This window comes from Capra hircus, chromosome 19 (assembly GCF_001704415.2).
Source record: "Capra hircus breed San Clemente chromosome 19, ASM170441v1, whole genome shotgun sequence".
In the NCBI taxonomy this organism is placed as follows: domain Eukaryota; kingdom Metazoa; phylum Chordata; class Mammalia; order Artiodactyla; family Bovidae; genus Capra; species Capra hircus.
The window spans coordinates 47747230-47766761 of NC_030826.1; the positions used below are offsets into that span (position 1 = coordinate 47747230).

Genomic DNA, 19532 nt, shown 5'->3' on the forward strand with positions numbered 1-19532 from the left:
AAGAGATGCTTCATATATAAAAATCTGGGGGACCCACTGAGAGAATCTGATTCATGTTTTGTATTTTGGATGTGGTGGTGGTTATTCAAATTTGTACATGTGCTAAAATTTATGACAAGAAAACTTTACTGTAGGATAATTTTCTAAAAACCAGCATCTGGTTCAACTTCTTTCCTTTGGAGAAGTTTTATGATTCCCATTTTGTAGAAAAAGCAACTGAGATCTGAGATAATTATCACTTCCACCAGCATCACTCAGCTTTGTTACCACTGCCTATCAATTCTGGGGGCCAGGGCCCCACACGACAGACATGCAGACACCCGCAGTGTAAAAGCCTCTAAAACAGAACAGGCCATCGAGGGCTTCTAGATCGAAACCATGAAATCAGTGCCCTTTCAGGGTGTCTGGTGGACAAGGCAGGCCTCCCTGCTCAGATGACTCTCTGTCAACAGTACCTCAAAGTATTAGGAAAACAGTTATTCAAAGATATTTAATTGTCTTTCAAAAAAAGCCAATCCTCCCTAGACTGAGGGCAGCCCCGAGCAGGGGGAGACCCTGCCTGGGGGGAGAAGTGAAGACTCCATCCCACCCCCAGCCGGCTGCCCAGGGTCCCTGGTGGAGGTCAAGGACAGAATTAGCCCCACTATGCAAAGCAGCAGGAGAGGAAGAGCTCCAGTTCAGTGGAGGCAGATGCCAAAACAAGTGCGTTTCCTCTGGCAGCCCAGAGACCAGGGAGGAAGGAGGCCTGGCCAGGCCGAGCCCCAGCCTGGCTCAGCGTGGTCACCGCTGATCAAAGCGGAGATGGACCTTTACCCCAGGCGTAGGGTCCTTGGCCTCCTGCCTGCCTCACCTGCAGTTCCAGGTGGAGCTGCTTTGACTCATCCCTCCCTATGCTGACCTTGATTCTCCAATTAAACTGGCAGCTCCCTGAGGGCAGGGATTTCTCCTACCTGAATCCAGAACATAAGTGGCAAATCCAGAGCATGGTCCCCCCAAGGTCAACAGGAAGTGGAGCTCAGCCTGTCTCTGCACACAGAGGTTCACTGCACTTCAGCTCCTAGCCCTGAGCTGCTCCCAGTCGCTCCCGCAGCAGGCGGGCTGGGGATCGTTTTGCCTCTGATTTTATGCCAGAAAGTCTGAAGGGATTATCTGACTAAGAATCCCCAGGTTTCCTCGCCACAAGGCCTCTTGATTTAGGAATCTCTCTTGCATAGCTCTGGGGCAAAAAAAAAGAAAAGAAAAAAAAAAAATATATATATATCTATCTCTCCAGCATCTCATAGTTTATATCTGCAGCATCTCATAGTTTAATGTTTGACCAAAATCAGATCCATACCTATACATTTATTGGATGACAAAGAACAATTTTTGACTGTGAAAAGTTAAAGTCAAAGTTCGTAAGAAAAAATATATGTACATATCTCCAGGCTTGGTGGAGGAGAGGAGGTGTATAATAGAGGCAGGGAAAGCCCTGCCCTCAGGGACCTTCTAGTTTAACTGGAGAACGAGGCCAAGACGGGCAACGCAAAGTTGTAGCTATATCAGAGCTGTGGAGGACGGCGTCCAAACAGGGATCAGGCAGGGGCTGGGGTGTTCTGGGAAGGCTTCCTGTAGGTGGAGGACCTTGAAGGACAAGAGGACTGGGTGGGTAGGGGAGGGTAGCTCCTCTAGTGCTGAGACACTCAAGTCCTGCAGGACTCAAGCGCTGCTTGTCGGCTGAAGAGGAGGCAGGACACGGGCATCCCCACCAAGCAGAAGGACCAGTCCAGTCAGACCTTCACTCCATTCGGGGTCCCGCCAGTGTCAGAGCGGGGAAAGAAAGCAGACACGACCACAGGTCCCAACCGGGCCTTCAGAGAGAGCCGGGCATGAGCTGAGCTGGACCTCCCCACCCCCAGGCCCGTGGGTGCCCGAACGTTTGTGCCCAGACAGGTACCCTTATCCACCCCAGAACCACAGACGTCACAAGCCTGTTTCTCAAGAAACACTGTTTATTCCACGGGGGGATGGGCTCAAGGCCAGCAGCTCCCTGGGGTGGGGGAGGGCGGGAGAGAACGGGAGAGGGACGAAGCTCTCACGGCCCGTCTGCGGCTGCTTGGGGTGGGCTGTGACCCTGGCCCGGCTCTCCAGAGAAGCCGGGCTGCTCTGAGTCCGCTTGCAGGTTCCAGACAAGTCTCTGCCTTCCCTGGCCTTCACAGGGCCACGGATCCCCCACACAGCACCCCCGGAAGGCGGGGTCCAGTCTAGCCCCCGAGGACCCCCTTGCTCCTAATCACTGCCCTGCAGCCCTTCTGCGCCAGTCCCTTCGGTGAGAGATGGGGACCAAGGGCTGGAGGGGCAGGTGGGTCTGGTGGGCCTGCTTTGGAGGCTGATGGGGGTCCAGGAAAAAGAGGGGGACAGCACTGAAGCAGTCACTAAGGCCCAGCGGGCTGTGCCCAGGAGCATGGGGAGGGCCGGCCCCTCACTCCTGGCCTGGGTGCTCACCCACCGACCACTTCACCTCTCCTGTCCTCAGAGTTACTATGTCTTCGTAAGTGGCTGTCTGGTCAATGTCCAGGCCCTGGAGACATGAAACGGAACTCAGGCCTTGAACACTCCCCTGGTCGCACACTGATGGTGCCTCTGACTGCCCCCCTCGGCCCTCGGAGCTTCCAGGAGTATAGGGGGTCCACCTTGCCCCTTACCTCATAGGTGTGATCTTCCTCCATCCCAGCCTTGCTGTCATCCTGGCAGGGGAGGGATGGAGAGCAGTGTTAGCTTCCCCCACCCACTGCTGGGCCAGGCTGGGGAGGGCCAGGGAGATTGGTCTTGGGTGAAGGGTGAAGGGTGAAGGGTCAGGGTCGAGGGGCACTCTGCGAGAACAGCTGATGAATGAGGGAGTGTTTGAATGGGTGAGTCAGTGGGTGGGCTCTGGGGCTGGGGGGACGGAGACCCTGCCGGTGCCTGGCCGGCCCCCACGGTCACCTTGTCCAGCAGCAGGAAGATGGGCACAATGATGAAGAGGATGATGAGCAAGGTCTGGATCATGATGATGCCGTCTTTCAGTGTGTTCCGCCGCTTCAGCTGGGCCAGGGTGCTGAACCCTGGGGGGAGGTGGGTGGACGTGGTGAGGCTTGGTGCGACATGTACCCACTTTGGGCCCGGACCCCTCAGGACCTGCTTCTCCACGGCTCCCCCAGGTGCCCGGGGTCACAGCCATCCCACACGGTGTGGCCCTCCCTCCTGCTGGTGGAGGGCTGGGGTGGGGTGGGTGTTGGCGGGGCCCCAGGAGCGCCCCGTGCTCGCCCTGGCTGGTGGGTGCACACACACACCCATGACCCGGAGCTCAGTGCCGCAGCCGTGCTCTGTCCTCGAAGTCCCCTTGGTGCACTCCTGCTTGCAGAAGTAGATGCCGTTGTCCTGAAACTGGACGCCTAGGATGGTGAGGATGGCCTCGGAGTTGCTGTGGTTCTGGAGGATGCGGCCCTCCTCCGGGAGAAATATCTTGGGCTCTGAGTCCGGCTTCGGCTTCCGGAACCAGCTCACGACACCCATATCCTCCAGGTGGCACCTGATCTCCACTGTGGAGCCCCGTTTCTTGGCCACGAAACGTGGGTGCTGCCAGATCCGGGAACAAGTGTTTCCTGTGGGTGTCAGGGCTGGGGTCAAAATCCTGCTCCTTGTGTTTTGGACCGCTGGCCGACCGTGGCCTGCCACATCCCCCAACCATGGCCCCTGTCCCGGGCAGCAATGACCCCTGGCTTGGTCTCCTGGCTTGCCCTTGTTTCTCAGAGTGTGGGACAGTCATGAGGCAGAGGTGTAGGGAAACTGAGCCATGTGAGGAGCCGCAGGCCAAACAGCTGGACCCCGCCCCTTCCTAATGGCCCACTCTCCCCATTTGATTTTCCTTTAGAAGGGCCTGGAACCTTCCAATGCCTTTCCATGCCCATTACAGCAGCCTGATGCAGGCCTCACCTTCTGAGGCCAGAGGGCCCCCAGGACAGCCTCTCACCTGGCCTGGTGCTCTCACCTTTCCCTGCCCACACCAGCCCCCAATCCTCAGGGTAACCCCGCAAATCCTCAGCCTGGCAATCAGAGCTCCCGCATCAATCTCCTGCCCATGTCTCTCTTGTCACCCCTTCTGCGTGGTCCTGCTCCTCTTTTTATTCCTATGCCTTTCTCAGCTTGCTACACTCCCCACCACCCATGTGCCCCAGGAAGCCTCCCTCCTGCTTGGTCCCCAGTCAGGGGTGCCCTAGGAACCCCTAAGCTCCTGCAGCCTGTAGGGGGCCCCCACGGTTGCAGGCTCCTGCTGGGGCTAAGCCCAACTCCCCAGCCAGACAGCCCAGGCCTGCATCCCCAGTGGGATCCCCTCCTCCCTGATCTTTGGGACTCATGTTTGATGTGGGTGACCCTGGAGGAGTAGGGGTTGGAGGAACTTTAGAGCCAGGTCTTACAGAGGGAGACAGACCCCCAGGAGGCCTGGGGATGGGGAGAACCCAAGGGGGCCAGGGCGCCGGGACAACCATAGGGCAGCTCGTGGACAATGACCCCCACGTTGGACACAGACATACTTGCTCCCAGAAGGTTCAGGGGAAGTTGCTGACCTTTGGGATCCCGGAGCAGGTCTTCTGTTTTGGCCGCCAGCACCGTCTCACCTGCTGGGTGGGAGGAAGTGGGCGGGGCTGGTCCCTCGGAGTTGGCTGCCTCGCCCCTGTGTTCCCGGACCCACTTCCTCCCCCCAGGACATTAGCTCCAAGACCCCTGCCCTGGAGAGACTAGAGCCGGGTGGGGTCACCAGAGGATCTGATTCCCAGCCCCGCTTCTGCCCTCGGCCTTTGAGTGGGCTCCTAGATGAGACGAGAGGGAAGAAGTTACCCCTGGAGGGCTCTACTGCCTTCCAGACCAGGGCGCCGTGTGGGGAGCGGGCCTGTCCCAGGTCTGCTGGGGGGCGGCCTTTCCACCGCCTCCCCAACCCAGGGCCCTGCAGCACCTGGGGGTGAACAACCCTCTCTCCATTCTTCCTCCCCAGCCTCGCTCTTCTCTGAAGTCAGAGCCACCAGCCCCTTACCCCCAGCTCAGCCTGACCCCCTCCGGGCTAGAGAAGGGCTGGGGGCCGCAGACTCCAGAGACCACCAGCCCCTCAGCCTGGCTGATTCCCACAGACCCGGTCCCCAGGGCTGTCAGAGGGAGACAGGAGGCAGCAAAAGTGAGAGACGAAGGCGGAGGAGGCGAGAGCAGGAGGCAGAAGCAGTGGAAAGAGCGAGACCAGGGCGCCTCTGGGCCCCTCGCAGTACCTGAAAGGAGCAGCAGCCCCAGCACCAGCCAGTTGTTGAGCCCGGGAATCAACGCCGGCCCTGCCATGCTCACCCTGTCTCCAGCCCCAAGCCCGTGACAACGGAGGCTCCTGGGGGAAAACGTGTAACTGCCTGGGCTGCAGTCTGCCTCCTCCCCGCCTCTTCCCCACCAGGCCCCTTCCTGCCATGCAAATTGGGACCCAGGGGAGGCACCAGCTCTCTGGGGACCCTGGGGGAGGGCAGGCTTTCTTGTCAGCTGTGCCGCTAAGACCCAAGGGTCACCCCGGCTCGGGCACTGCGGCTGGGGTCCGCGGCGGATGCCTCTGGGAGGCAGGGGCCCCTGAGGCCCCATCCCAACCCCCAAAGTCATGTCCTGGGGCCCGTTGGCCTCTCAGTCCAGAGTTCCAGGCACTTAACTGAATCTACATGGGTCCTGTGGATGGATGTGGTCACAGCCCTTCCACCCCGGACCAATTTACACTCTTTAACTTACACATCCAGGAAGGACGGGGTAGGAGTGCTGAGGGGACAGCTATGGACCCAGAGCCCAGCCTCTTGGCTAGAGTGCAGGTGGCCATGTTGGCAGTTGATGGAGGCTTGACCTTGTGTAGGAAGGGAGCCACAGAGGCTCTTGAGCAAGAACAGGCCAAGAGCGGCAGCCACTCGGGAGAAGATTTGGTCCCGGCTCTGGCGAGAGGCCCCACCTCGCTCACTTGTTGGCAGAGTTTGCTGGGAGCTGCCAAAGACAGTGGACTTAGGTGTCGATGGCTTACTGAAAACCCACCACTCAGCAATCAGTGGACTCTCAGGGCACAGAAGTGTTATCCACAGCTCCACGGGTCTGGAGTGGAAGACAAGAGGCTGGTCTGGGGGAGCCTGCAAGTTCTGAAACAGAAAGTCTCTCTGGTTTTTTCTCATCGGTCAGCAGGGAGGCGGATGGAACCACAGAGTCTAGGAGCTTGTCTAAGCTGAACTATGTGCCCCTGCCCCTGGGTCAGACACAGCCCTCATCCCTTGGGGTCTCGGGGGGGGGGGGTGCCCTTGTTCAGTGCACAACTTGTACAGCTGCCCATGGCAGGCATGCATCCCTCAGCCCCACAGCTGAGTTTGTGAGTTTTATGTATCATGGCACCTTCTTTACTTTCTCTTGGCCCCTTGCTCTATCTCTTCCTTCACCCCCCAGGAGGGGAAAGAAGATGCTGAATCCTGTGTCCTCTGCCCACATCTCACTCTCTTCACCACCCGCTAGTTTTCAAGCAGCCTGTGCTGCAAGCAGGTCTGAGTTCCGGGAGACATGGACCCACCACCCAGGCCAGGGTTGCTGGTGGAGAAGGCAGAGGTCTGGGTGCTGGCCCCCTCAGTCCTGGGCATAGGCCTCACCTGGTACAGTGGCATCCCCACTCCCCACCCGAGGAGCACAGGTTGGGGCCGGAGCTGTGGGAAGTGGGGACAGGGGAGTTCAGGTTCCATCCGAGAAACAGCTCTTCCCGGCAGTCCCAGATGTTCTTGCTGGTTCCAGATGTTCCAAACGAAGAGAAAAACATTTCTCTGAAAAGGTGTCAGATGTTCCGTTCACAGAACAAACAGCCCAGGAATATAAACATCACCTGAGGTCAGCATGGGGACCACAGGCCCCTGGTGCTGGTGGGGGTGGTTGGAGACTCCCCCAGAGGAATGGGGGGAAATTCAGCCTTCCATCATCCTCCTGGTGATGGAGGGCTTGGTTAGCTTTGGGGCTGGGGGCCCCCGAATTTGGGAGAAAGGTGGAGAAAGGTTGGGGTGCGCCCGTGTGTGTGTGTATGTGTTTGCGTGTGCATGTAGCTGCCAACACGGGTGTACTGCTGAGTTGTGGGGTGGGACGCGGTTTGGGAGCTGGTCTGCGGCTGAGGGTGCCTCTGGGGGGCCATGGAGGTTGGGGATGCAGCGGGTACCCTCCAGACATACACACATGTCTGCATTTCCTGTGGGCAGCAATGCAGATGTGTCCTTTGGACCTCATTCCCATTCATGCCAGGCAGGGATCTATTTTCAGGAGGGGGTGGGGGCCCCACCGTCTACAGGGTTATTTGTCACAGGTGGGGCCGTGCTGTTCCGTCCGCAGTGACAACAGCACCGAGCTCCTTCCGAGGCTGGTGACGCTTTTTCTTTCCTGGAACAGGAGGCCTTGTAAGCCCATCTCCGCCTCTGCCCCCGGCTGCCCTGGGCCATACACCCCGACATCTGGCAGCTTCCACCCCACCTTTCCAGGAAGGCAGCATCAAAACAAGAGATGGAGGTATAGGGAAAATGGACAAGGAGCTCAGGGGCAAGAGGGCAGGGACCCCCAGCATCCCTGGGAAGTGGGGGGAGGGCAGAGCCTCAGTTTGGAAAGAATGACCTCTGCCCCTCCCCTAGCCCTTCCTTCCTCACTGACTCTGCTTGTGTGACCAGGGTAGCTACTGAGTAGCTACTGAGCATACACGCCTAGAGTCTGGGCTCTGCAACAATAGGAGCCGCTGCAATGAGAAGCCTGTGACCTGTGACGAGGAGTACCCCCTGCTTGCCACAACTAGAGAAAGCTCTTGCACAGCAACGAAGACCCAGCACAACCCAAAATAAATAGATAAATAAGAGAAACCAAGCCAAGTCACAGAACACATATCTGAAAACAAAAAAGAGAATGCCGGTTTGACCCGTAACTCTGCAGTACACCAGCCAGGAAGCCTCCCCCAGTTACCTGGCGATTCTCAACAAAGGACGGTCCTGCCCCACACTGACAGCTCTGGAAGTGCTCCAAGGCCAAGGGATTGAGGCGAACCCAGCTCTCCTGTATTGCAGGTAGATTCTTTACCATCTGAGCTACCAGGGAAGCCCTTCCTGGGCCATGGTGGTTTAGTTGCTAGATCGTGTCTGATTCTTTGCGACCCCATGTACTATAGCCTGCCACGTTCCTCTGGCCATGGGATTCTCCAGGCAAGAATACTGGAGTGGGTTGCCATTTCCTTCTCCAGGAGATCTTCCTGACCCAGGAATCGAACCCAGGTCTCCTGCATTTCAGGCAGACTCTTTACCGACTGAGCTATAAGGGAAGCCCCCTCCAGGGCCGTGGCCATGGTCAAATGACCAGTGGACACCACTGGCATTCCTGGGCCAGGGGCAGTGAAGACACAGCAGTGGGAGGGGCAGATTTGTCCTGCCTTACCTGCCAACAGCGCCCCAGTTAAGCAACACCCAATCTTAACCTCTCAGGGACCAAGTTTCCTTCTCTAGGCAAAATACAAATAACTGTAATAAAACCTTCTTTGTGTGTGCTCAGGGGCTTAGTTGTGTTGGACTCTCTGAGGCCCCCTGGACTGTAATCTGCCAAGCTTCTCTGTCCATGGGATTTCCCAGGCAAGAATACCGGAGAAGGGTTGCCATTTCCTCCTCAAGGGGATCTTCCTGACCCAGGGATGGAGCCCAAGTCTCCTGCATTAGCAGGTGGATTCTTCACCACTGAGCCACCTGGCCTTTGCAGGGCAGTAGTCAGCCTTGAAGGGCCTCTTGTACCTGAAGTGCATGGTGACGTGGTGGAAGCACAGTCCACCCTCAGGAGGCGGTGAGTAGCACTGATATCTGGGGGAAGGACATGGTCCTGAATAGGAACCTCGGTTACATTTATCACCCAGGATTGTACCTTTTTCTTCTACCATTCAAGGCTCAGGGGCAACATAGTTCGGGGCACTCTCAAGTTCTCCTGTCCTTGAGGACGGAGAGAGCCCCAGCCGAGGTTTGGAGAAACTTTAAGTGAGAAGGGGTTCAGCACCCCCATGGGGGCTCAGAGAACCCTGCTGGCACCCCAACCCCGCAGGCAAAGACATCCACAGGGTGGGAAGGGGCTCGAGGACATGGCTGAGGGAGGTTGAGGTGGCCTGTGGGTGCCCCTCCCCAGGCCCCAGGGGAGCCATGTAACCTCAAGACTCAGGAAAAGGGGATAGGGGATACAGAAATCTCGAAAGGGACCAAGTATTTACTAGTTTAGAGGAATACAGCCCTGGCTGTCAGAAAGCAGAATTAAATCTAAACTTATATTTCACTCACTGGGATTGTGGCCTGAGTTCACTATAGAATATTTCTCTTTGCCATAGGTCCATGGGATGCTGGGTCCTCTGGGGTCAGAGGCAGCATCCTGGGGCCGGGGGGATTGGGCCTCAGGAAAGGGAAGGGCCATACCGTGGACCCCCAGGCCTTGGGTGAGGCAGAAAAGTGATGGGAGCTTCCAGAGAGGAGGGTCTGGGCACACAGGTCCCAACACCTATTTGCTGGGTACTATTGTGGGCAGGGAGGGGCAGTGTGGGTGCTGCCTGTTAGTGGGGTGGGCAGGGCTGAGGGAACGACTCCTGACCTCATCTGTCCTCTTGAGGAGGCTGGGTTCCAGCCTCCTTTCGGAGGGGGCAGGAGACAGCCGGACTGAGCCCGAGGAGGGAGCTGAGGCCCTCCTTATCCTGCCCTCCCCAATTCCTGGCAGCTCCTCAAGGCTTCTCCACTTGTTTCCAACCCCCCAGCCCTTCTTGTCGCCCTCAGCTCCCGTCCACATCCGCACGCAGAGGTACAGAAGGAAAAAGCGAACCCATCCGAGGCACCGGGAGGTTTATTATAAGAACTGTACAAAGGAGCCTTCTGCTGGCCTGGCTTGGGCCTGTTCCCACCCGGACAAGGTGCAATGGCCGTGGGTCTGCAGAGGCAGGAGGCCTGGACCCCGTTCAGCCATGCTGGCTCTGTACCCGGCCCAGTGGAGAGAGTTCAGTCCAACAGAGGCTGAGGCTCTGGGGCCACATTCGTCCAGGCCCCAAGGAGAAGGAAGGAAAGGACGTGGGCAGGGTGCTGGTCGGAGAGGAGGCTGACCCCTGGAGGAACTTCTGAAGAAAGAGTCGGAACTGCTGCAGGAAGAGATGGAAGGAGCAGGGGCCTCCTTCCAGAGAGGACCCAGGCAGGGCCGGGGAGCAGGGCTGGGCAGTGGGTGTGAGGAAGAGAAGAGAAGGCAGTAGGGTGGCCTCACAGGCGGTGGAAGAAAGGAATGCCCAGGCAGAGCGGGGCAGACAGAAAGGAAGGCTCCGGCCTGTGGGCGTGCACATAAGCAAACACACACACATGTTGTTTGGAGGTTTTGCTGCTTCCTGAGTTTTAATCAAACTGTTCACGAGAAACAAGAAGAAAAAGAAGAGGAACTAAGTGCAGCGGGGGTGGGGTGAGGGGCTCAATGTGCAACCCTTACCACATGTGTTCACACTCACATACACACTCACAGCACAGGTACACTTCCACGGACTGGCCGACAGAGAAGACACACGCATACTCACTGGTTAGGCACTCCAGCACACAGATATACACATAGACAAAAGCATGTACAGGTTCTATGGGACACCGTGGTTCACAGACGCACACGCACACACACACAGGTGAGTAAATCCAGTGACCCTGAGCTGGCATCTCACCCCCTCCTCCAAGCTCGGCCTCTATCTATTCGCGGGAGCCCAGATCAGTGGTGCCAAGAGACCCACTGCACAGTTTCCAGTGGCCAGAAGTTGGAAGCTTGGGCCTGAGCCAGGTGAGCGGTGCCCACCTCAGTGTTGAAATCTCGAATGTGAGCTCAGCTAGAACATTCCTAGGATCACTTTGAGGAGGGGAGGAAGGATGAGGCAAGAGGAAGAGAACGGGGTGGGGGTGGGGTCAGGAGGGGACCCTGGGGCTAGGGAGGCTGCCCAGAGCCCAAGTGCTGATGGAGGAGGAAGACTGGTGGAGAGGGAGGGAATCTTCTTCCCAAGCCCCAGCATCCCCGACCCCACCTGAGATCTGGGTGCTCAGTCCAAGGAAGCCCCCAGTGCAGCGATACACTGGTGGGATCCAACCCCTGCTACCTACCCCATCGTGCTTTCTAGAAAAAGATAATTCCCAAGGGGAATCTTCCCTTCTGCTCTTCTCCCAGGGGCCAGCCAGGGAGCCGGAGGGCCTGGGCAATGGATGAATCGGGAAAGGATTCAGGGGCCACAACCCAGCCCAATATCTCAGCATCCAGTGGCCTCCCCGCCTCACCCCCTCCACCTGGTATGTGGAGCTATTTCTGAACCAGGGATGTTTTCCTTCTCCTGAGAATTCCTGAGCAGGCAGGGTGAGCCTCATCCCAGAGGCTGGACAGGGTGGCAGGCCCTGGGCTCAGGTGTCTGCTCTCACTGAGGTTAAGACTTCCTTGTCCCAGAGGGAGCTGGAGGCCTGAGCCACTGCCTGCAGAGAGGTCAGTAGCCCTTAAGACTCTTGGGGCAGAAGGGCAGCCAATCCCTCCATCACAGGCCGGCTCCTCCCAAGTGGGGAGCAGAGACTCTGATGTTCTGACCTCCCTCAGGTCTGTGAGGAGGGCAGCAGGGCCCACAAGGAGGTGAGAGCAACTTGAAGGTAAATATCGCGGAGGCAGTGGCCTCGGCCCAGAGTGGAGGCCTCAGGTACAATTCCCCCCTTCCACGGCCTGGGTGACAGCCCAGCAAGGACAAAGCCTGTCCCCACCAGGGAGCTGGGTCAGTCCCGGACGCAGAGCCCTAGCTCCCTCAGCAGCAGGCACCAAGGGGGTCCTTCGGGGCTATGCCACCTCACCACCACCTGCTAGACGAGAGACTCTTTGACCCCGGGGCGCACCGTCTGCCCCAGGGGTGGGGCTGGAGGGAGGGGTGTTTCGGAGGGGCTGATGGGCCTGAGCCCCACAGCAGGTCCGGGGGCCCCCGTGGAGCCCCTCTCCTCCTCTTTGCTCAGCACACCGCTGTTCCCGTTGTTGGGGCCGTACATCTTGCTCATGGTGTCGGCGATCAGCCCCTCCTTCTCGGGGGCCCCGTCCCCGCCGCCGTCATGGTTGTGGCGGTACATGTAGGAGGCCTGCTTCACGGAGCGCTGCAGCAGATGCCGGCGGTAGGCCCTCTGGATCTTGATGGCGCACACTTCCTCGTGCTTCCTCTTGAGGGTGGTGGTGATGGGCTCGTAGGAGACCTTGGAGGGGTTGGCAGCCATGAACTTCTCCTCCATGGTCTCCTTGAGGGCGTCCATCTCCCCAGAGTCGCCTAGAACCTCCTTGGTCAGGGCAAAGAGGATGTCCAGGCAGTGGATCTTGTCCCCCGGAACCATGGGCAGATCCAGCGTGATGAGCTTGATCTTGTTGGGCTTGGCGATCCTCAGCGGCTCCTGCAGGGTGTCCACGAAGTCGGAGAGGCGGCTGTAGTCGATGAACTGCGTGGCGTCGGGGTCGAACTTCTCCCACGTCTCGTAGAACATCTCGAAGTCGTCCTCCCCGAGAGGCTCGCTGCTCTCCTCCGTGGCCACGTTGAAGTTCTCCAGGATGATGGCAATGTACATGTTGACCACGATGAGGAAGGAAATGATGATGTAGCTGCAGAAGAAGCAGATGCCGATGGAGGGGTTGCCGCAGTCGCCCCGGATGCTGGTGCCCGGGTTCTCCAGGTTGGGGTCACAGTCGGGGGGCCCGCTGTTGAGGATGGGGTTGAGGAGCCCATCCCAGCCGGCCGACGTGGTGATCTCGAAGAGGCAGATGATGCTGTTGCCGAAGGTCTCGAAGTTAAACATGTCGTCGATGCCAGACTCCTTCTTGACGTAGGCGAAGTTGGACATGCCGAAGATGGAGTAGATGAACATGACCAGGAAGAGGAGGAGGCCGATGTTGAAGAGGGCGGGCAGCGACATCATGAGCGCGAAGAGCAGCGTCCGGATGCCCTTGGCCCCGCGGATCAGCCGCAGGACCCGCCCGATCCGCGCCAGGCGGATCACACGGAACAGCGTGGGTGATACGAAGTATTTCTGGATCAGGTCGGAGAGCGCCAGGCCTGCAGGGAGGAAGTGGCGAGGAAGCACTGCTGCCCTGGGGGTGGGCGGCAGGGTGGGGAGCAGGGGAAGGCGCGGCTCCATGGGGCATGGAGTGCTGGGCTCGTCTACCCCAGGAAGGAGCAATAGAAATTCATCGCTCCGTGCACAGCCCGAGTGGCCTGACCCATTAGACTCTCCCAGGCCTCTTGGGGTCCTGGGCTCCATCTCTGCCCTGACGCAGCCTGGTGGAGGTGGGATGTGCCAAAGTGGATGGGAGGGTGGGTAAGGCCCATTGCCAAGGCTGTTCACAGATGCCATGGATGAGAGGGAGGGGGAGAACAGCTCTGGGTGTGTGAAGATGGGCATGTCGCCTACCTGGTTTGTGACTCAGTTTCCTCATCTGTAAGATGGAGGTGACAATGGTCCCAGTCTCAGGACATTTGTTAGGAACAATTACTAATTACACAGTTAATACTATGAAGTGCATGGCCTAGTTCAGGCAAACTGTAAGTGATGGATAAATGATAGCTAGTTACTGTCATAATTACACACACCTCTCCTGTGCGTAAGGCTCCTAGAACCATCTTCTTCTTTTTTTAGACTTTATTTATTTGGCTGTGATGGGTCTTAGTTGCAACATGTGGGATCTTTAGTTGTAGCATGCGGGATCTAGTTCCCTGACCAGGGATCAAACCTGGGCCCCCTGCATCAGGAGTGCAGAGTCTTAGCCACAGGGTCATGAGGGAAGTCCCGGAACCATCTTCTTACGTCTTTCCCGAAGCACATCGGCACCTGAACATGCATCTCCAGGTCAGGTGAATGCTTCTGCAGCTGTAGCCGTGTGTGCACAGGTAATGGGCTGCCTGGGAACCCACCGTCTGTGCTTCTGTGTATTTGGTGTAGACACCGGGCGCAAATGCATGTGTGTGTGTGTGTCTGTGTGTGTGTAAAAGCCTACCAAGTGCATGAGCAGGTGTGCGTGTAGACACGAGGAGGGGGACCCCGGGACTTCCCGAATGACTTAGCCCAGCCTGGCCCTGCTCACCCACAATGGACAGGATGACAACCACGAAGTCGAAGATATTCCAGCCGACGGTGAAGTAGTACTGGCGCAGGGCCAGCATCTTGAGCACGCACTCGCCCGTGAAGATGATGATGAAGACCATGTTGATGTTGTACAGGATGTCCACCTTGAGCTGGCTCTGGTCGTCCGTCTCCACCATCATGGTGACCATGTTGAGGCAAATGAGGATCATGATCGTGATGTCAAACGCCTGCTTGGTCACCAGGTCGTACACCATGCCCTGGACCTTGTTCTGCAGCAGGGGTGGGAGTGCAGGGAGGCGGGCGGGTGGGGACCGTGGTCAGAGCAGGACGTGGGCCGGCAGGAGATGCGGGAGGACGCGACCCAAGAGTGTGGGGGGCGGGGAGGCGAAAGAGAGAGAGAAAGGAGGCGTGAGGGCCGGTGGTGGAGTCGGCCAGGGCCGCGGGAGGCGGGGAGGCCCATGGAAACGGGCCATTCCGTGGGGTCTGTGGGCCTCCTTCCTCTCTCTGGGAACTTCTTCCCGAATTAAGGGCCCTCAGCAACCCCTCATCCTTCTCCCGAAGTGGTTGCTCACGGGGGGAGCTGTCTGGACATCCTCTTCCTCCCCTCTCCAGGGGCCCTTGCCCCCAGAGGCCACCAGCTAAGGAGCTGAATGGATGCTGGGGGAGCTGTGCAGGGTTGGGCAAGGGGTAAACCAGTGACTGGAGTTCATCAGGCTGCTGCTGCTTGCCTGTACATGACGTGTGTCGTTACGGAGAGGTGCTCCTCCCAGCAGATGGGCCCAACCTTCCTGAAGGGGGCCCCAGCCTCACACCAGGGACACAGCCTGGTGGGCAGAGAGCAGGCTACCTTTTGCATCCCCCGCACAGGGCCCCCTTGGGCAGGAGCCTCATATGGGCTGTAGGGGGAGGGCCCCAGAGGGCTGGTACCTGGGGCCGGGGAATTGGCTTCTGAGGCTTCTTGGAACCAAGCTTCTTCATGGCGTTATAGTACTTCTTCTGTTCCTCTGTCATGAAGATGTCTTTCCCTCCAAAGTACAATGGGATGGAGCCCGTAAGGTTGGAGAGTCCCCCTTCCCAGCTTCTAGGATTTCCCTACCTCAGACATCACCTGTAAAGCCCTCCCCCATCCCAGCAGGGGGCCCTGGTGGGAAGAGGGAAGGAGACATGCCTAGAGGGCCAGAGATGGGGCTTGAAGGAGGCAGGGAAGGGGGACGGAGGGGTCCAGAGAAGCGGGGGTGGGTGACAGACAGAGGGAAGGGGCCCGCGCAGCCCTCATGGCCCGTTTTGGGCCACCTTTCATCAGTATTTCACTGGGTCCTCAGAAGGAGCCAGCAAAGTAGGCAGCATGAGCCTCATGAAGGCAACCAGGGTCCACACTGGCCTCGTCACTGGTTCAAGGTCACCTGGTGGGATCGGAACCCAGGCTCTGCCTCGATCGGGTGCGCGGACAGTGTTTGTGAACATACGGAGGAAGGAGTGGTCAAAGCGGGTGGGAGGAGGGGGCCCAGCGAGGGGAGGACCCGGGGGGGAGGCGGGCTGGACACTCATCTTCTTCTTCTGCTGGTTGAAGTTGTCGATGATGACGCCAATGAAGAGGTTGAGGGTGAAGAAGGAGCCGAAGATGATGAAGATGACGAAATACAGGTACATGTAGAGGTTCACCTCGTACTGCGGCTGCTCTTCCTTCTGCAGCGGTCACAGGCCAGGGGCGGGCATGCGGGGTGGGCTCAGGGCACACGCTGCCTGCTCCCTGTCCTGCTATGAGCCCACCCACCCCTGTAGGCGGTGGGGTCCCCGGGGCTCCCGAGGAGGCTGCGTGGGGTGGGGATGGATCCGAGTCCTCTCCCCAGGCTCACTCACCAGCCACATCTCGGGGCCCCCCACTCACCTCCCGGGAGTCCACGGCAGCATACATGATGTCCATCCAGCCCTTGAAGGTGGCCTGCGAGAGTGTGGTTGGTGTGAGGGGAGGGGCTGCTCCCTGCTTCCACCATCCATGAGTTTCCCTCCCTGCCCACCCCAGAAGCTGCCTGCTCCAAGTCCCCCTGGGCAGGCATCAAATACAGACCATCAAAATACAGACAGGTATGGACACGACCTCTGGGTCCTCCAGCCCTGGAGGCAGGTGGGAGATTCCCTAACGAGGAGTGGCCGTGGGCTCAGTCCCAGTGAGATTCCAGGGGCATCTCCACCCCCGCCTCATGCAGGGGCCGCACATCACTCACCACCTGCAAGAGCGAGAGATAGCCCAGACCCACGTTGTCGTAGTTGACCTTGACGTTGAGCCAGCGGACCTGGCCCGTGTGCATCAGGCTCTCGCACTCGGACTTGTTGTTGACCTCGGAGATGTCGAATCTCACGGAGGTGGTGGTGTTGATGCAGTAGTAGAACTTGCCAGCAAACAGGTTGACGCCCATGATGCTGAAGATGAGCCAGAAGATGAGGCAGACGAGCAGCACGTTCATGATGGAGGGGATGGCTCCCAGGAGGGCATTCACCACCACCTGGGGGGCCGGGGTGGGGAGGAGGGAGTCACTGCCACATCCTCTCCCGGGCAGCAGGGTAGGGGGCATCACCCAGCCTCCTCTGGGAGAGGGCTCCCTACCCACACCAACCAAGGGACCAGGCAGGGAAGGCTTCCTGGAGGAGGGCTGGTCTGAATGAACGCAGGCTGCAGGAGAAGTCTACTGGGCTTTTTGTGGGGGTGGGGGATGGTGGGAGCAGGGAGCAGGGAGCAGGGGTAGGGGGTTGCCGGCCTGCTGGCTGAAGAGGGCTCTCTGCTTCGCTGGAGCCAACAGCCCAGGGTGGGGAGCTGGGTTTCTCTGGAAGCAGCCCGGCCACGGGTCACCAGGCAGGAGACAAACACTCTTTCCTCAGCCCCCATAGGAAACTCAGTCCCCGTGACCTGGCCCCCTGGCTCATCTGCTCACAGGATTAGACACAAAGACCCAGAAAAGAACGGAGCCTTTGAAGCAGCAGGAACCTTGGGGACTGGAGCTCTGTGCCCAGCCAGCCCTGGCCACACAGGCCAACCTCATTGTTTCCGGCTGAGCTGAATCTGAGAATTATCTGTTTTCAAGGAGAAGTGGTTTCATGACCTCCAGACAAAATGAGTGGAGTAAGCCCGGTGATGCCCAGGGCAATGCTATTCCTGGCTGGGGCACCAACCAGCTGTGCGGCCAAGGCCAGGTCATTTTCCCCCAGTGGGGAGGGGTCCCTGGCTGGGCTGAGCTCTTGTATGGAAGACACCAGGCTGAGTGCCCTGCTGACCTGCAACCATCTGCCTCATGGAAGTCTGTCCCCCTCCAGAGTAGGCCTTGCTCTTAACAGAACCCCTACTTCCAGCCTTGGCCGGGGAAGTCCCCTTGGTCTTGCCCGAACCCTGTATTTACCTGTCACTTCCGCCCTCAGGGGGCTGAGGGACGGATGGGCAGGCTCGGAGCCCTGGGGGGCCCCAGTCTGAGGCTGGGGAGAGTCACCTATAAACCCACAGACCTTTCCTTCCTCGCCTGCCTGGGTGCCCTCAGGCCCCTCCTGGGAGCGGCTGCAGCCTCTGCTGCCCCCTAGCGGTGGCAGAGAGGAGTGAAGGAGGGGGCTGCGGGCAGGAACCCGCACCTGGGCTGGTGTGTGGGGGTGCCTTTTGTTGTTGTCGTTGCTCAGTCGCTCAGTCGTGTCCGACTCTCTGCGACCTCATGGATGGTAGCCCGCCAGGCTCGTCCGTCCTCTACCACCTCCCGGAGCTTGCTCAAATTCATGTCTATTGAGTCAGTGATGCTATCTAACCATCTCATCCTCTGCCACTCCCTTCTCCTTTTGCCCTCAGTTGCCTGGGGACCCCCCAAACCTGGACTCCCAGTGGTGGCCAGAGTACAGACACGCCCCCAGCCCCCTCCCAAGCTGTGGCTGCTCCCCCAATCCTTAGCCCTACTCACAGTCCTCCTCGACACCCACCCTCATGCCCTCGAATCGAGACAGTGCCCTCAGGGGGCGCAGGGCCCGCAGTGTCCGCAGGGATTTGATGGGTCCCAGCTCCGAGTAGCCCAGCCAGTTGGCCACCAGGCTGATGATGGAGACCTGCAAACGGGAGGGTGGGTGGTCAGGGAGCGCCTCCGGAGCTGGCGGTGGGGCCGGGCTGGAGTGGGGTGGACTCACGTCCACAATGAGGAAGTCGAGCCAGCACCAGGCATTGGTGAAGTACACCTTGAAGCCGTAGGCCACCCACTTGAGTAGCATCTCCAGGATGAAGATGTAGGTGAAGACCTTGTCGGCATACTCCAGGATGGTGCGGATGACTCGCCGCTGCTCGATGTGGATGTCCTCGAAGGCCTGGGGGCACCAGCAGGTGGGTGACCAGGGCCCGGAGGCTGGGGCAGCCACCATGTCCCTACAGCTGCCGGTTCCCAGGGGTCTGGCACTGGCGTCAGGTTAGGGGGGGCAGACTCCCTGTGCCCATCAAGGGGGTGAGCAAGGGAGTTCCTGGTTCGGGGAAGCCCCTCAGCTCCCCTTCCCCAGACCTAACGATAGGAATGTTCACTAACCTGCAGGGGGGTCTGCTGTGACACAGGCTGGCCCCCCACCCCACATTCCCTTCCCACCTGCTCCCTGGTCGGGACCTGTAAGCCAGGGAGGCACGCGGGGTCAGAACCCATCTTCCTCTCTGTAAAAATGAGCGCAGTCTGCCACACACCCTGGAAGCACTGAGTTCTTCAGGGCTCTCTCTCTGGGTTCCGGCCTGTCCAGCAAGTGTGCCTCCCATGGTGCGGCAAGGAGGGAGCCCTGGGACGGCCTGCTTCCGGCCTGGCCCCTGCCCCTGCCCGTGCCCAGCCCCCAGGGCGGCACCTACCAAGGCCCCACTGCTAAGCAGGATCATGAAGACAATGAAGGTCTCGAACCAGTTGTGCTCGACGATCTTGAAGCAGGCCCTGCGGAGGGTCCACCACTTCTTCCCTCGACCCTGGGAGATGTCCACGTAGAGGAAGGGAAAGCGCTGCACGCAGGCTGGGGAGGGAGGGAGGCAGGGGCACCCGTCATGGGCTGCCTGAGGAGCATGGTCAGCCCACTTCCCCCCCTCCCCATCCCAGGATGTGCCCCCTCCCCATCCTGACTGCATGCAGAGACACGCCAAAGAACAGGGGTGCAGGCCACCCACGCAGGTTCCACAGCTTTCAGCTGTCCCCATCCTCCCCCATGTCCCCCAGGCAGCCTCCACTCTGCACAGCCCAAACTCTCTGGGCAAAGAATGTTTTGTAAGGGCCAGACAGGCCTCTTTCTGGAAGACAAAGCTGAGGAGGACAGCCTTAGAGAAGCCAGTGCTGAGTGCCTGCTTTGTGCTGGCCATACTCAGGGCTCTAAGGGGATTCTGTGCAGTAGCCTGCAGGCTGCTGGGACTGT

At 59.0% G+C, this 19532-nt stretch overlaps 2 protein-coding genes across 4 annotated transcripts in view; both read right to left on the minus strand.

The window, feature by feature from the left end:
* CD79B (CD79b molecule) lies at window positions 1977–5948 on the minus strand. 2 transcript variants are annotated; one of them, XM_005693997.3, is made up of 7 exons: window positions 5770–5948; window positions 5277–5386; window positions 4587–4640; window positions 3312–3623; window positions 2965–3083; window positions 2685–2726; window positions 1977–2560 (listed from the first exon to the last, which is right to left on the minus strand). In XM_005693997.3, the coding sequence occupies exons 2-7, from the start codon at window positions 5341–5343 to the stop codon at window positions 2462–2464; spliced, it is 693 nt and encodes a 230-aa protein (XP_005694054.1). In that variant the 5' UTR covers window positions 5344–5386; window positions 5770–5948; the 3' UTR covers window positions 1977–2461. The 2 variants fall into 2 exon arrangements, with proteins under 2 accessions (XP_005694054.1, XP_005694055.1); XM_005693998.3 differs by lacking the exon at window positions 5770–5948 and having other exon boundaries at window positions 4587–4637; window positions 5277–5411.
* The window catches only part of SCN4A (sodium voltage-gated channel alpha subunit 4), a 52297-nt gene continuing 42638 nt past the window's right edge, over window positions 9874–19532 (minus strand). The window contains exons 16-24 of one of the 2 annotated variants that reach the window (XM_005694000.3): window positions 18985–19139; window positions 18294–18467; window positions 18093–18215; window positions 16367–16645; window positions 16030–16083; window positions 15690–15827; window positions 15069–15173; window positions 14140–14410; window positions 9874–13114 (exon numbers count right to left, since the gene is read on the minus strand). In XM_005694000.3, coding sequence (XP_005694057.2) covers window positions 11889–13114; window positions 14140–14410; window positions 15069–15173; window positions 15690–15827; window positions 16030–16083; window positions 16367–16645; window positions 18093–18215; window positions 18294–18467; window positions 18985–19139 — 2525 coding nt within the window. In that variant the 3' untranslated portion in view covers window positions 9874–11888. The remainder of the gene's footprint in view (window positions 13115–14139; window positions 14411–15068; window positions 15174–15689; window positions 15828–16029; window positions 16084–16366; window positions 16646–18092; window positions 18216–18293; window positions 18468–18984; window positions 19140–19532) is intronic. The other variant, XM_013972591.2, reaches the window with a different exon arrangement.

Bases quoted from the DNA above. Each gene is read 5' to 3' on its own strand.
- CD79B (XM_005693997.3), bottom strand. From the start codon at position 5,343: ATGGCAGGGCCGGCGTTGATTCCCGGGCTCAACAACTGGCTGGTGCTG. The intron at 3,624-4,586 runs GTCAGCAACTTC...TGACACCCACAG, and splicing joins CCTGCTCCGGGATCCCAAAG to GAAACACTTGTTCCCGGATC. The intron at 2,561-2,684 runs GTAAGGGGCAAG...TCATGTCTCCAG, and splicing joins AGGAAGATCACACCTATGAG to GGCCTGGACATTGACCAGAC.